We start from the raw sequence: 14,174 nt of genomic DNA on the forward strand, positions 1-14,174 counted from the left end.
AGGCTCTTACCAGTTCATATTTTGATCATCCTTTGATCTCAGAAACAAACTCAGATATTAAACAGTAGTTAAGTAGCAGCCAGATTCATTCTATGAACAAATTCAGATGTATTTCGTCCTTGCTCTCTACGTTGTAGATGTGTGTGAAGCAATGATTTATAAAGTAGGACGGGACTCGGCACTAACCTTTCTTATGTAGCTCACTGTGTAAGATGGAGAACCAGTGCTCGGAGTAGCACCCCACAGCTGTCAATACTAGAGTTCAGTCCATTTGCCCAGGTAATATTTACTGTGAAACTACTACACACACAATGAAATTTCATCAGCTGAAAGACTTTCCTTGATTAGATAAAAATGAGAGGAGCAGTGAAGATGTGGTTCAGTGATTAAGGACACTTCTTACTCTTCCAGAAGACCTGAGTTCTCGTCCCAGCACCCACATTGAGCAACTCACAAATTGCTTGTAATTCTAGCTCCAGGGCAGACATGCTGGTGCACACCTTTGATCCCAGCACCTGGGAGGCAGAGCCAGGTGGATCTCTAAGATCAAGGCCAGCCTGATCTAGAAAGCAAGTTCCAGGACAGCCAGGGCTACACACAGAGAAAGCCTGTCTTGAAAAAAACCCTCTAGCTCCTGTGGCCTTCCAGGACACCTACAGTCATGTGCAGATAAACACATAATTTTTGAAATAATAAGGTGATTTGAAAAGACTGGGCCAGGGACTAGAGAGATGACTTGGAGGTTGAGAGCATTGGCTTTCAGAGGTCCTGAGCTCAATTCCCAGCAACCACATGGTGGCTCACAACCATCTATAATGAGATCTGTGGTGCCCTCTTCTGGTGTGTAGGCATACATGCAGTCAGAACACTGTATACATAATAAATAAATCTTAAAAAAAAAAAAAAAAGAGACTGGGCCAATAGTCCTAACTACTTGAGAGGCTGAAGGGGAATCACTTGACCCCAAGTTCAGAACAAGTCTGAACAATAAAATGAAATGCTCTCTTAAAAAATAACCCCAAGGGGGCTAGAGAGATAACTTGCTCAGTGGTTAGGAGCACTGTTTGTTCTTCAAAAGGACCCAAGTTCAATTCCCAGTGCCCACATGGCAGTTCACAATTGTCTGTAATGCCAATTCCAAGGGATCTGACACCTTCACACTAATGCACATAAAATTTAAAAAACAAACCCAGATTAGAGGTGAGGTTCATTGGCAGAGTACTTGGCTAGAAAGAATGGGTTAAGGCCCAGGTTTTCTTCTCAGCATTACCAAAACACAAAATTACAGTATTTTTTTTCATGTCCTTAAAGTAACTTCTACAAGACCCACTCATAACCAGGCAGTGCTGGTGCATGCCTTTAGGGGAGCAGAAGCACAGTTTGAAGCTATCCTCAAACTCTAGGACAGCCAGGGCTATACAGAACCACCTGTCTCGAAAAACTGAAAAATGAATAAAAGACCCACTCATATACTATTGACAAACAGCTTGTAACCTACATAAAATTCAAAGTGTAAGTTATTAAGAAATAATGAAGCACTGAGCCATATGGTGACAGTGAGGCAGAGGAGGTCACAAGTTCCAGTCCAGCTTCAGCTACATCTCAATCCCATAGCAAAAAAAAAAAAAAAAAGTTCTTGTGCATACTTAATGTGGTATGTATGTATGTATGTATGTATGTGCATGGGCTATGGAACTCAGAGGTCAGTATTGTCAGTCCCTTGGTCACTCTCTACCTTTGAGCCTAAAGTTCCTGAGAGGCTGCCTGTCTCAGCACACCCCCTAGTGCTGGGTTTACAGGACATCCCACCACTCCTAAGTTCTTAGGCAATTGTTGGGAACCCAAACTCAGATCTCTTTTGCTTTTCAGGCAGGTACTTACTGAGCCATCTCTCCAGCCCTGACCTGTAGAGGAATTTTAATTCAGAACATGGCTGCTCTGGCAAGAGAGCACATCCAAAGACCTATTCTGTGTAATCAGGCTGGAATATAAACACCCCTTTAATCCAGGAGACAGAGACAAGCAGATCTGAATTCAAGGCCAGCCGTATATATAGAGCAAGTTTCAGGTAAAGAAAAGCTTAGATTCAAATATGGTGGTACATACCTTTAATCCCCAATCAAAGTAGTTTGTAGAAGGAAGCGCCCATGTTTGGAAGTGATATTTAACTGAATGGCAGAAAAAGTGATGAATCAGAGAAAGATTTGACAGAATAGGAAATGACCGACTCTTAAGTAGCTTCCCTTTCTTTTCTCTTAAGAGGCAATGCAGAGTAAGTGAGGAGCTGTTTTACAGAAAGATTAAATCAGAGAGCAAGCTAGACACAGGTGAAGACAGAACTAGCATAAAAAAGAGCCAGAAGGTTAGAAAAGATTGCTGAAGTTGGAGGCCAAGCAGAGCAATTCAGGAGCAGAAAGAGAAGCCAGATTGAATAAATCAGCTGTAGAGTCAAAGACAGCCAGTCAGAGTTCAGAAAGAACTAGAAAGGATGAGCTTTTTAAGCAAGAAGTCTCCAGGCCTAGGTTAGATTACACGAAGGCTAGAATCTTCCACAACTAGGCCTAGGTAAGCAGACAGAGGCAGTAAGACTCCAAGACAACAATACCAAAGGAGAATAAAAGTTCCTTTTACAATGATCCATCATTTTGATAATCTATATCCCCATCTCTAGAACTTTAATTTTAACTCCAGTTGCCTGTGAATGGAGTTGGTAACTTAAAAGCCACTAAATAGGAGCTAATCTTTTGTTATTCATAAGCTAGCCTGGAGAGTTGGGAAGGGTGGCTGAAAGTGCAGCTCCCAAATGTTGTTAGTGAAGTGATCTGAATTTGAAAACAGCCTGGGCTTACACAGGAAGGAAATATCTTGGAAAAAAAAATGCGTAAGCTATCTTAGAAACACATGCATTTGGATCTTTTGCAGAGCGTCCAAATTTACCAAGAGCTAGTCAGGAGAGTAAGACCAAGGTACCACCTAGAATCTGTTACTTGGGGCGGCTGAGATGCTTTGGTGTGCAAAAGGGTACTTGATTCCCATATGGTGGAAGTGGAGTTGTCACCAAAACAAAAGCAATATGAGAAACCAATGTCCAGACACTACACACACAAAAGGGTAATAAAAATAGAGCCTGTATTTGAACATTAGGTACTTCTTTATATTGATTGTTCATACAGTTTCATTAAGGTCCAACATAGAAACTGACAACAAAATAGAATATATAAAGCATTTGATCTGAGATGAAAATGAAAAAAAAAAAAAAAAAAAAAAAAGAAAAAAAAAAACTTTTTTTTAGCAAAACAGTCCAGAATGTCTGAAAAAGCACATTATCAGTTGGTTAGGGCAATAAGAGCCTCCACCACATTGCCCATGTGTTCCCGCAAGCTCCTTTCTGCAGCTGCTCGAGAGATCTCCATCTCTGTCATCTGCAAAAAAAAGGGGGGGGGGTATATCATGTCACTGACGCCTCTTCTCAGGCATAAATATGCCAACAAATTTCTAGTTCTACTTGTTTCAGGAACCCAAATTCGGAAGAACTTTCCTTTAACTCCATTAAAGCATTACTACTCACTATCAACTCCAGATCTTCCTTCTTGATAGTGACCTTCGCCAGTTCCTTCTCCCTGCAAATATATATGTGATATATATATATATATACACATCTGTCTTCATTCTCTACCTCTGTATAGACTCCCAAAAGGAACACTCCCAGCTACATACATACTGTAACTGAGTAGAACAAGGTTGATTGAAAATATCAAATAAAAGTGCCCACCCTTGCCCCTGCGGGTTGTTTGCCCCCTTGGTTCTTTGAGACAGGATTTTTCTGTATAGTCCTGGCTATCCTGGAACCGGGCTGGCCTCGAACACGCAGAGGTCCGCCTGCCCCATCTCCCTGCTGAGGTTAGAGGCTTGCGCCACCACCTACCCGCCTCCCCTGAGGTTTTACAGTAAGGTATCCGTTAGCCTTCCCTTCCACTAACAACAAAGTTGTAAACCATAGATCTGCTGGAATTGGTTAAAGATTTATTTTTTTTTTCCTGGCGAGCAAGGACCGGTAGCGCTGGCAGTGTACTTTAAACTTACCGCTCCTGTTTGGCCTTTTGTTCCCTGGACCTTCTGTCTCCAATGACTGACATAGCCTGAAGGAAACACGAATCTAGTTACCTACCACCGTGCGACCCAGAAACGCAAAACCAAAAATAAAAACCATTTGGTGGTTCAACTACTTATTCGCAATGACTAGAGTTCTCAGGACCAAAGGACTACATTTAATTCCGTGCACTGCAGATCCAGTTGGGCCCAATCTCCATCAGACTCTTGAGAAAACCGCAGGCTGGGTGGGTGCTGTCGCTCAGACCCACCACACTGCCAAATCCCACCATCACGATCGGCGGTCCCGGAGCCGTGGCGAGCAGCAAACCGATCATTCTCATCTCACCCTTTAACCCATTCTCCAGCCCACGCCTCCAAGCTCCCGGCCAACCTCACCGTCTCCAGATTCGAACTCTGGATCTCCTTCTCCTCCGCATAGTCAGTGACCCGCTCCAGGTCAGCAGCACCACTGTCATGCTTCCGTGGCTTCTCGGGAGGCCGCTCCGGGCCGCTGGTCTCGGTCTCTAACTCCAGCTCCACATCACCCTCGGTCGCCATTTCGATCTCACCGCGCCGCCGCATAGGCTGCTGCTTCACAACTTCCGGCAACCCTCCGCTTCCGCCCGAGAAGGGGCGGGGCAAGCGCTGGACCACACCTTTGTGACTCTCTTGAGAACAGCTACCGCGGCGGTTCGCTTTTGACTTCCTCACGAGCTCGTTTTGTGCAAAGTCTCCTTCGACTATCTGTTCAATAGCCACACCACCCAAACGCACAACCTTACTTCTTCACCTAAAAACAATCCCTTCTCTCTCTCTCTCTCTCTCACACACACACACACAATTCTGCCCAACAAAGGCTGCCAACAGCTAATCCTAAACCAATTAAAATATCTAATCCCCAGACCAGATAGGCCAATTGCTCCTAATCTCACAGTCCGAATGATCCAGAATACGAAGCCCAGCGAAGACATCTTCACAAGGCTATTTGCATTTACCACTTCCTGGTGATCTGTATTTATTTTCTGATATGTCCATTCTGCTGCCTTAAGACGAGTGATTAGCCCAGCAGAACAACTGCCCAATGGGCGAAAATCTTGAGAAGCTGTTGTTCCTCATCAGCTTTTGCAGTAATGGATCTACGCCTAACCTCTGGGCCAAAAATTACAGATGCAAAACTCATCACAGGCCGGAGCACCACCCCGGACCTTGCACAGCAGCACGGTGGAGTCAGCGATGTTGTAGTGAAAACCCCTTTCAATCAGGTGAGACGGCATTTGGGAAGAGTTTTGAAGATGCCCATAAGCAAGATATAGCTAGGAAACTCGGGAGTTGGGGAGACAAACCTGTTCTTGGCCTCGATAATTGGTGAACCTCTCATCCCACATTCAGCATTAGGGAAAAGTAGGTGGTCAAGTCGACACTAAAGTTTGAGGTTCTGGCAATGAAATTCTTACTAGTGTTTAGTGAAAGGCAATCCTAAGTCGTTCATAACCAGTCAGATGGAAACGGTTTGGGAATTTGGCCTTCGGTTAACCCACACATAGTCTAACACCACCCCCCAAAAGCTCCACCTTGCTTCCTACATCTGCTCTATCCCCAGGTGTCCTGCTGTGGGCCTGTATCTTGGACCAGCTGCTGCCACTCTAGGCTGCCCTCTCTGTCAGAGTCTACTTGTAGCTGCTTGCTCTACATCCTTCTCCATGTGGGGGCCTCAGCAATCTGCTGCCTCCTGCTGTCCAGGAAGGTGTTAGAAAGGGTCTGGGGCAAAGCATGTGGGGTAAGTGGGCAGAGGTGGCAAAGTGCGAAGACCTGGACTGGGAACAGAGAGGGAGCAAAGTGAAAAGCTGGGACTAATCCATGCATTGTGACTTGCCTTTTCTCACAACCAAACTCCCTGCAGATCCAGATGCCCTCAGTGCTGTGTGCCCACCTGTTTGGCAACTCTGACTGTCCAGTACTCAGTGGCTCTGGGGCTGTGTATCGAGTATGTGCAGGAACTGCCACCTTCCACCTGCTGCAGGCTGTGCTACTAGTCCGCCTCCACTCCCCTACCAGCCCTCGGGCACAGCTACATAACAGGTTTGTGTATAACTTTTGGATAGGATGGGACAGAGGGAAGCAGACACAAGCTGGCTAAAGAAAACACCCGGATGAAGAAAGAGCACTGTAAAAAGATAGACAACAGGTTTATAAATCTCTGGGCTCTACGCTGAAAGTAACAAGGGTTACATGAGAACCTTCCATGAAGTGTTGCTCTGTTGTGACTTCCAAATGGGAGTTAGCACTTGGGACTACACGGGACTTGGGACTGGTCCCACCTCCCCTGTACTACCCACCTGCCATGATTTTTTTCTTTCCCCCTTTGCTTTTACTCCTCTATCTGGTTTTCTCTCAAACCCACTAAGTAGCTTCTGGAGCCTCAAGCTGTTGCTCCTGTTTGGTCTCTGCACCGTTGCCTTCTGCATCCCGGACGAGCATCTCTTCCCAGGTACTCTTCACCTCACACCCTCATCAGCAAGAACAGGCTTCCTACTCAGTAACAGGAAGCCGAGCTTACAGAATACCACACAGCTGTGATCCCAGCATTCAGGAGACTGGAGCAGATTGAGAGTTTGAGACCTACTAGGCTACCTGGGCTCTTAATCAAAAGGGGGGGTGGATGGATAGAGTGACACACCATGACCAGCTAGAGCTGAAAGTTCCAAATGGTGACTATTTTGCAGCCTGGCATTACATTGGCGTCTGTGGAGGCTTCATATTCATCCTATTACAGCTGGTTCTTATCACAGCCTTTGCCCACTCCTGGAACAAGAACTGGTAAGGAGCATCTAATCCCAAAGACTCCTCCCAAGGAGGTTGTCAGGAATTGCTGGATATGGAAAGACTGGGCAAAGGACATAGCAGGTATTGTTCCCATGGCCGCCCAACAAACAGTACCAAAACGCTCAGGAAACCAGATGTGAAGACACTCACTTGTGATCACAGCACTGAGGAGCTGGAAATAGGAGGGCCAAGAGTTCAAGGCCAGAATAGGATACATGATCTCACAAAAACCACAAGTAGAACTAGGCATTGTGGTGAGCCTCTTTAATCCCAGTACTCAGGGAGGCAAATCAGAGACCAGCCTGGTCTATACAGCAAGTCCAGGACAGCCATGGCTACACAGAGAAATCTTGCCTCAAAAAACTAAAAACAAAAAAAAAAAAGCAGGGTAGGGAGTCCAGGTCAGCCTTTTTTTAAAACAAAATAAAAACATGTAATCAAGAATGGTGACAAATGCTGGGGTGTGGTGGCACACACCTTTAATCCCAGGGCTCGAAAGGCAGAGGCAGGCCTGTGATTTCGGGACCAGCCTGGTCTACAAATCAAGTCCAGGACAGCCAAGGTTACCCAGAGAAACCCTGTCTTGAAATACAAAAAATGGTGACAAATACCCATAATCTCACCACTCAGGATGCTGAGGTAGGAGTTCAGGACCAACCTGAAATACATAGTGAGTTCAATGACAGTCCGATGTATATGGTGAGATCCTGTATCAAAACAAACAAAAAGTTCAAGAATGTACTATGTGGACCAGTGGGCTAACTTATCAGTGTCTGCTGGGAGACAGTGAATAGTCCATAATGGGCTGGCATTCTAAACCCTTACCCACTTCTCTTCAGGCAGACTGGCGCAGCCCAAGACTGTAGCTGGTTCCTGGGTGTGTTACTGGCCACCCTAGGATTCTACAGTATGGCAGGTGCGGGAGCCGTGCTAATGTTCCACCACTACACACACCCCGATGGTTGCCTGCTCAACAAGATGTTACTCAGTCTGCACCTTTGCTTGTGTGGCCTCCTCTCTCTCCTCTCCATTGCACCTTGCATCCGCCTCAGTGGGTATATTGGGTATATGCAATTTAAGTCCCAGATTTGGGGGTGGGGTGTGTCTCTTTGAGTAGTTTCCTTAGCCTTCTCCATCTCTGCTGCTTCTCCCACCCACTCTCCCCAGTGGGGAAGACAAGGGCAGGTGGAGGTAGAAGTAAAGTCACTGTCAACTAATGACACCTACTCTCCCCAGAGCACCCACACTCCGGCCTTCTGCAGGCCTCTGTCATCAGCTGCTACATCATGTATCTGACCTTCTCTGCACTGTCCAGCCGTCCCCCAGACACAAGTGAGGACCCAGACCACCAGTGCTGGTGCTGAAGCCCTTTTCTGTTCCTGCTGAACACCCAGCTTTCTTCTTAACCCTGTTCTCTTGTTGCCCCTCGGCAGTAACCTTTCAAGGACAGAATCACACCTTGTGCCTGCCAGGCCAGACTAAAAAGGAACCACATGTACCGAATACCTTGGTGGCAGTGCTGAGTGCTGCCATCATGTATGCTTGTGTGCTTCTTGCTTGGTATGTAAAGGTCCCCAGGGGAAGTGTGAGAGGATGCCCAGGACTCAGTGAAGGAGAATGTCCAGGGCTGTGGTTTATTTAAACTGTAGAGCAAGTCTAGAACCAGAAAAGCTCCCCACGAACAGGGACAATTTCTAAGAATAGCACTTTGTCAGATGATCTGTATGAGATGACTGGGGGCAGGGGAGAATGTTTTGAGTTTAAAAATTCACAAACTTTAGGGGCCTCTGGGAGCACAGTACCCTCCGGAAGGATATCAAATGTTGGCAGTAAATGCCACTAATCTTCCTCATTCCACCCAAAGTTACAAACTCTTTCTCTCACAGCAACGAAGCTTCCTATTTGGCTGAGTTATTGGGACCCATGTGGATCATCAAGGTTTACAATTACGAATTCCAGGTGAGGATCAACTCAAAACCCCCAGCATCCCCCCAAACACAGAGACACGCACCCTACCAACCTCTACCCAGAATGCTCAGATTCTAGCTATTTCCTTTTATTGAGTACCCACAATGTGCTAGGCACTGTGCTAGATATTTTACATACATAATCTCATTTAATTTAATCCTCACAACAACCCTGTGAGGTAGGTATTTGCTCCATTTCACAAATGGAGAAATTGAGGCACAAAAGATTAAACATCTCACCAAAGTTTGCATAGCCAGTTATATGCTGGAGCAAGAATTTGAACCCAGGCGTGCCTCCACTTCTTACACCAGGGCATCTTTTCAAAGGGAAAATTGTCTAAGTTAGTACCCTCCCATCGTCTTGAGGCCATTTCAAAGCACACTGCCTTGTTTTACAGAAACCCTCACTCTACTTCTGCTGCCCCCAAACAGTGGAACCAGAGGACGGTGAGTCAAGTGAGCAGTCTAGGACAAGGTTGAGCCCTGTAAGCGCCTGTAAATGAGCTTTCAAGAGCCTGTGTAAGAGTTGGGGGAGGGAAGTTCAGCAGCATTGCTTCCCACCAGCACTTCTCTCTCTAGGGCAAAGGAGCAGAACCAGGCCAGGTGACCCAGAGATGTCACCAGCTGCTCAGGTGCAGAGGCAGCATCTTCCCTACAGCTACTCGGCTTTCCACTTCGCCTTCTTCCTTGCTTCGCTCTATGTCATGGTTACCCTTACCAACTGGTTCAGGTAGGATGAAAGCAGACATAATACATTCTCCCCAAAACCTAGCTATTTTAAGGAAACAATTCAAGACCCTTCTGGAGTTCTTCAGAAAGACACACAAAGATGTGGTGAGGTTGTGGGGAAAACAGGGCAGAAGCTAAGGCCCTGCGCCACCCCTAATCAGCCTTTGGTTTCACAGCTATGAGGGAGCAGAACTGGAGAAGACCTTCACAAAGGGTAGCTGGGCTACCTTCTGGGTCAAAGTTGCCTCCTGCTGGGCCTGCGTACTCCTCTATCTGGGGCTGCTCCTGGCACCATTCTGTTGGCTCCCCACTCAGAAATCCCCACCACCCTAGCATTTCTCGGCCAGGTCAAAACTGGCTCCCCAACTATTGTAACAAACTGAGAGACCCTTTAGATTATGCTCCTAACCTTGGCTCCAAAGCACCCAGCCTAGCTCAGGACCTCAAGGACAAATGAGCACTTACTAGCGCTTAGGTACAATACTCCACCAAAGTAACTTGGAAGAAGTGGCCAAACTAGTGACTTCATTCAGGCTCAGGAGTCTAACTCCCAAGTCAGTAAACTTGGGAGCCTTAGCTGATCCTAGAAGTGTGGCACAAGCCCCTTCCTTGCTCCTGAGCTGGAGACAGGGGCGGGGAAAGACCAACAGAGGCTGAAGATTTGGGGCTGCTCTTGGCAATCCAAAGGAAACAAGTGGTTTAGACCTGGGCACAGGGATGGAAGAAGCCCAGAACAAACCAGGGGACAGGAAAGAATAGAGCAGAGTTTACCACAGGTTTTAATACTGAACTTGAGGTCAAAGGAAACAGAAGACAAAAACCACCTTCATTCCATGAAGAATGACAGAAGAGAATGTGAACACATGAGAGCAGCTGACCACTAGAAGTTGGTGAGCAGAGGGACTGTTTTTTTGGCCAGCTTTCAAGCAAACAAAGAATGAGGAAGAGACATAACATAAACTTGGGTCTTAGATCCTCCCCTTCTTATGGCCCTCAATACCATCCTAGGGCTGGCTGGTTCAAGGTCTAAGCGGGAGATAAAAAGCACAGAAAAGAAGTCTCTACAGTTCTTAAGAGGGCTCCCCTACCACATAACTGGAATGCTTTTCAGGTTGTCATAGTAAAATAAAGGCTTGTTCTGTGATGTTCCCCTTATGAAGTCTACAAACCCATCATCTCCTAGGTGTCTAAAACAACTCTACCCTTTTAGTTGGAAAGGACAGTCCCTTCTCCATCCCCACCCCACCCCCAATCCCCAGTCAAACCAGGCGCTCAAGGAATTACAAAGCTACTTTTAATACTTTGGGGTGTGCCCCACAGGAATAAAAAACACTGGGAAGGGGTAACCCCTCACCCCCAGGAGTGGCCCAAGGGGAGAGAGGCTACCTGAGGGGAAGGAAGCACAAAAGGAACCCGCTGCAGACTCAGGGCAAAGGGAATGCCATCGGTGCTGGGACCTGTGAGCACTACAGGAAGAAACTCGAGCATGGTGGGACTGGCTCCAGGCACACAGGCGTAGGGCAAGAGGGTTGGACACGAAGCCACAAAGCTACTTGGGTTCCTCCTTCTTCTCGTTTGCCTTTTTCTGCTTCTGCTGCATGATCTCCGAGTCCCTGGGGGTAGAGATGATGGGGCGCTGGGAGGTACCAGAGGGCAAAAAGGACAAGATGCAGGGGGATGAAGGGTACAGAGGATAAGATGGAAGTGGATGGGGCAAAGTTCAGCATATGGCTGCTATATCCCCACCCTAGGAGAACAAGAGGAACAGCGCTAGGGCTCAAAAGGCAATCAGTCTCCATTTGGCTGTTGCCCAAGGGGTCAGAAGTCTGGCCACTGGAGCCCAAGGCTCTCTATTCTGCATTAAGTACCACACCCAACGGACACTAGTGAGAAAGTGGGGAGAAGGGAGGAGGGACAAGCAGCAAGGAGGGCCAAAAGTACAGGGCTGTCAAAAAACAACTATATTTGATATGTATGTGAAGCCCCTGCCTTTGCCCTTAAGGTCACAACCCCGGCACTCGGAGATCAGCCTGCCGACGGGGACCCGCCCCAGTCCCTTCCTGTGTGGCTGTGACCTAACAATTTAGAGTGGGCAGGAAATAAAACCCTAGAGGGAGGCAATGCACTCTGCCCCTCGCACCTAACCCAGACTGGAGCCCTGAAATAGTTCTCTCTCCTGGTACACCCCTCGGTCTAACCCAGGTCTCCCCGTCCGGACCCGTCCCGTCCGTTCCCCTCCCTGGGGCTACCTCTGCTTGCGGGCGGCAGCAGAAAGCCCATCATCTCGGCGCTTCCCCTTAACCGAGTCGCTCTGCTTCTTCATGTTCTTCTGGCGGGCGAGCTCTCGCTGGTTACCGCCTAAGGAGAGAAGGTGGAAAAGTGAGACGCCGGGGCCGCTCCACGCACACCCCAGCGCCCCTCCTCCCGCAACCCGGACCCGACCCGCAAGCCCCCGGCCGCGGCGCAGACCCCCCCCCAACAGCGGGGCTCCGGAGGCCGGGGTGTGGCGGCCGCCACGGGGCAGGTCAACTCGGGGGTGCGGGAGGACGGTGCGGTCGAGGCTGCTGGCGGCGCCCGTCAAGTTTGGGGCAGCGCGGGGGCCCAGACAGCTGGTGCGGAGAGCGGGGAGCCCCGGGACGTCAGGGGCACGCGCCGGGGGCCCGCCGCCCCGGACACCCGGCTCCCCCGGGGCGGAAAGCCGCCGGCGGCCCGCGCCCAACACAGGGGTCCCTCGGCAACCGGCGGCGTGCAGAGGGCTGCGCTTCCGGCTGGGCGGGAGGCAGCCGGGGAGCGCTCCGCTGAGAACCTTCCGCCGGGGAAGCCGGGGGGACGGGGGGGGGGGACGCCCACGGCGGCGCTCGGCCGCGCGGCGAGCGGGCGACGGGAAGAAAGAGGAGGGAGGAGAGGGTCCCGGCACTCACGGGTCATGGCGACGGCAGCGGCTCCGACCTGCCTCCGTTGCGTCCCCTCGTTCGGGCCGACGTTGCAGGCCCCGCCCCCTCCGCGCGACGCCACCGAGTCGTCTCCTTCCTCCCCGCCCCTCCACGCCCGGGCGCCCGCTCCCATTGGACGGCGGGGAGCACGTGGAGCGCGGTGCCACGCGCCAGTCCCGGAGGGCCAAGGGCCGGGCTCCGCGGGCGGAGCGCCTGGCACGGGGCGGGGCCTCCCGGGAGCGCTGGGTCCGGCCCGGGGAAAAACTAGGCCGGGTCACGTGGGCGAGGCGAGGGGGGGGTGGGCAGAGGGGTGCGGCTGGCGATGTGGCGCTCCGGCGGGGCCGAGCACGTGACGGGGCAAAGTGACCTCATGTGGGACAGTTTAGGGGACTGACGAAAGTCGCCCCGAAGGAACGCGGCGGCGGGGTTCGGGGGGCGGGATTTCCTAGGGGCTTCATCCGGTTGTGTGCTCGCACTTCTCGGGAGCTAAACTTAGTGCTCTTGCCCCACCCCCCTCCCCAGCCTCCCGGCCGAGCACTTGGCACAGTTCGTCCGAAAACATAACACGACTGCCCACAGGAACTTTGTGCCCTGGGGGTGACAGAGCGCACCCAAACCTGACTGTGGAGTTACTTCAGGAGCTGAGATTGGGAATGCTCCTATTATTTCTGCATCTCGCCCTCTCTCTAGAGCGTTTCTGCATTGTTTAATCCCCCCATTCCCCCGCTCCCCAGACGTTACATCTGGCTTGTAAGAGAAATCAGACCGGTAACTAAAAACCGAACTCATTTTCAGTTGCTATAGCACGGATGGGGTTCCTGGAGACGGGAATAGTTAAGCTTTCTCTCCCTTCCCAGGTCCAAGACAACCCGAGTTCTGCTCAACTATCATGAAACAATCTCAACGCAGGTCAGAACGGTAGGATTAGCGTCCTGCTGCCCAGGCCCAGGACAACCTGAGTTTTAAGGTCCTTTTTCCTGTCTAGTACTTTCACTAGACAGCTGAAATCAGAGATCCCTCTTGACCCTTGCAACGAGGTCACCCAAGACCACTGGACATCTACAACTCGTAACAGCAAACTAACAGTTAGGAAGTAGCAATGAAAATAATTGGGGTTCACCACAACATAAGGAACTGTACTAAAGGGTCGCAGCATTAAGAAGGCGGAGAACCGTTCGGGAGTTTATAAAAGTAAGGCATTTCCTTTGTCCTGTGACAGTGTTGCAGGTGACCGGCATTAGCAAAGCATATTTTTCCTGGAATCCGTCTCAGACTAGTCTGAAAAGAATCTTCCTGGCAGGGTACTACGGCTCGTGGAGAACAGAGGCTCTCACCTGCACGACTTGTTGAGGCAGTCTTGTTTTTGCTTCATACCCCAATCTTACTGGCCCGTGAGCTCCCAGGCAATTCTCCTGTCCCCACTGTGGGAGTGCGCCAATTAAAGATGTGCTCTGGAGAGATGGTTCAGAGGTTAAGAGCACTGGCTGTTCTACCAAAGGTCTTGAGTTCAATTCCCAGCGACCACACACACACTGTGGCTCACAACTATCTATAATGAGATCTGGTGCCCTCTTCTGGTGTGTAGGCATATGGTGTGCAGAATACTGTATAAATAAATCTTAAAAAAAAA

The 14,174-nt window shown here is 49.5% G+C and overlaps 3 protein-coding genes across 5 annotated transcripts; 1 reads left to right on the forward strand and 2 right to left on the reverse strand.

Moving 5' to 3' along the window:
* Positions 1-3,112: 3,112 nt before the first annotated feature.
* On the reverse strand, positions 3,113-9,465 carry Hypk (huntingtin interacting protein K). Of its 2 annotated transcripts, XM_055625292.1 has the most exons (4): positions 4,489-6,381; positions 4,084-4,139; positions 3,569-3,620; positions 3,113-3,422 (listed from the first exon to the last, which is right to left on the reverse strand). In XM_055625292.1, exons 1-4 carry the CDS (start codon positions 4,672-4,674, stop codon positions 3,327-3,329), a joined length of 390 nt encoding a protein of 129 aa, XP_055481267.1. In that variant the 5' UTR covers positions 4,675-6,381; the 3' UTR covers positions 3,113-3,326. The 2 variants fall into 2 exon arrangements, with proteins under 2 accessions (XP_055481267.1, XP_055481349.1); XM_055625374.1 differs by lacking the exons at positions 3,113-3,422; positions 4,084-4,139 and having other exon boundaries at positions 3,561-3,620; positions 4,489-9,465.
* Serinc4 (serine incorporator 4) lies at positions 5,223-9,944 on the forward strand. Its single transcript, XM_055606421.1, has 12 exons — positions 5,223-5,354; positions 5,693-5,869; positions 5,993-6,171; positions 6,501-6,580; positions 6,816-6,909; positions 7,755-7,966; positions 8,152-8,247; positions 8,349-8,475; positions 8,802-8,874; positions 9,281-9,329; positions 9,462-9,612; positions 9,788-9,944. Exons 1-12 carry the CDS (start codon positions 5,223-5,225, stop codon positions 9,942-9,944), a joined length of 1,527 nt encoding a protein of 508 aa, XP_055462396.1.
* Positions 9,945-10,883: 939 nt separating this feature from the next.
* Serf2 (small EDRK-rich factor 2) lies at positions 10,884-12,629 on the reverse strand. Of its 2 annotated transcripts, none has more exons than XM_055625148.1 (3): positions 12,533-12,629; positions 11,861-11,969; positions 10,884-11,247 (listed from the first exon to the last, which is right to left on the reverse strand). In XM_055625148.1, exons 1-3 carry the CDS (start codon positions 12,537-12,539, stop codon positions 10,962-10,964), a joined length of 402 nt encoding a protein of 133 aa, XP_055481123.1. In that variant the 5' UTR covers positions 12,540-12,629; the 3' UTR covers positions 10,884-10,961. The 2 variants fall into 2 exon arrangements, with proteins under 2 accessions (XP_055481123.1, XP_055481186.1); XM_055625211.1 differs by having other exon boundaries at positions 10,884-11,224; positions 12,533-12,628.
* Between the last annotated feature and the right edge of the window lie 1,545 nt (positions 12,630-14,174).

Source organism: Psammomys obesus, unplaced genomic scaffold (assembly GCF_907164565.1).
Source record: "Psammomys obesus unplaced genomic scaffold, mPsaObe1.curated_primary_1811, whole genome shotgun sequence".
Classification (NCBI taxonomy): domain Eukaryota; kingdom Metazoa; phylum Chordata; class Mammalia; order Rodentia; family Muridae; genus Psammomys; species Psammomys obesus.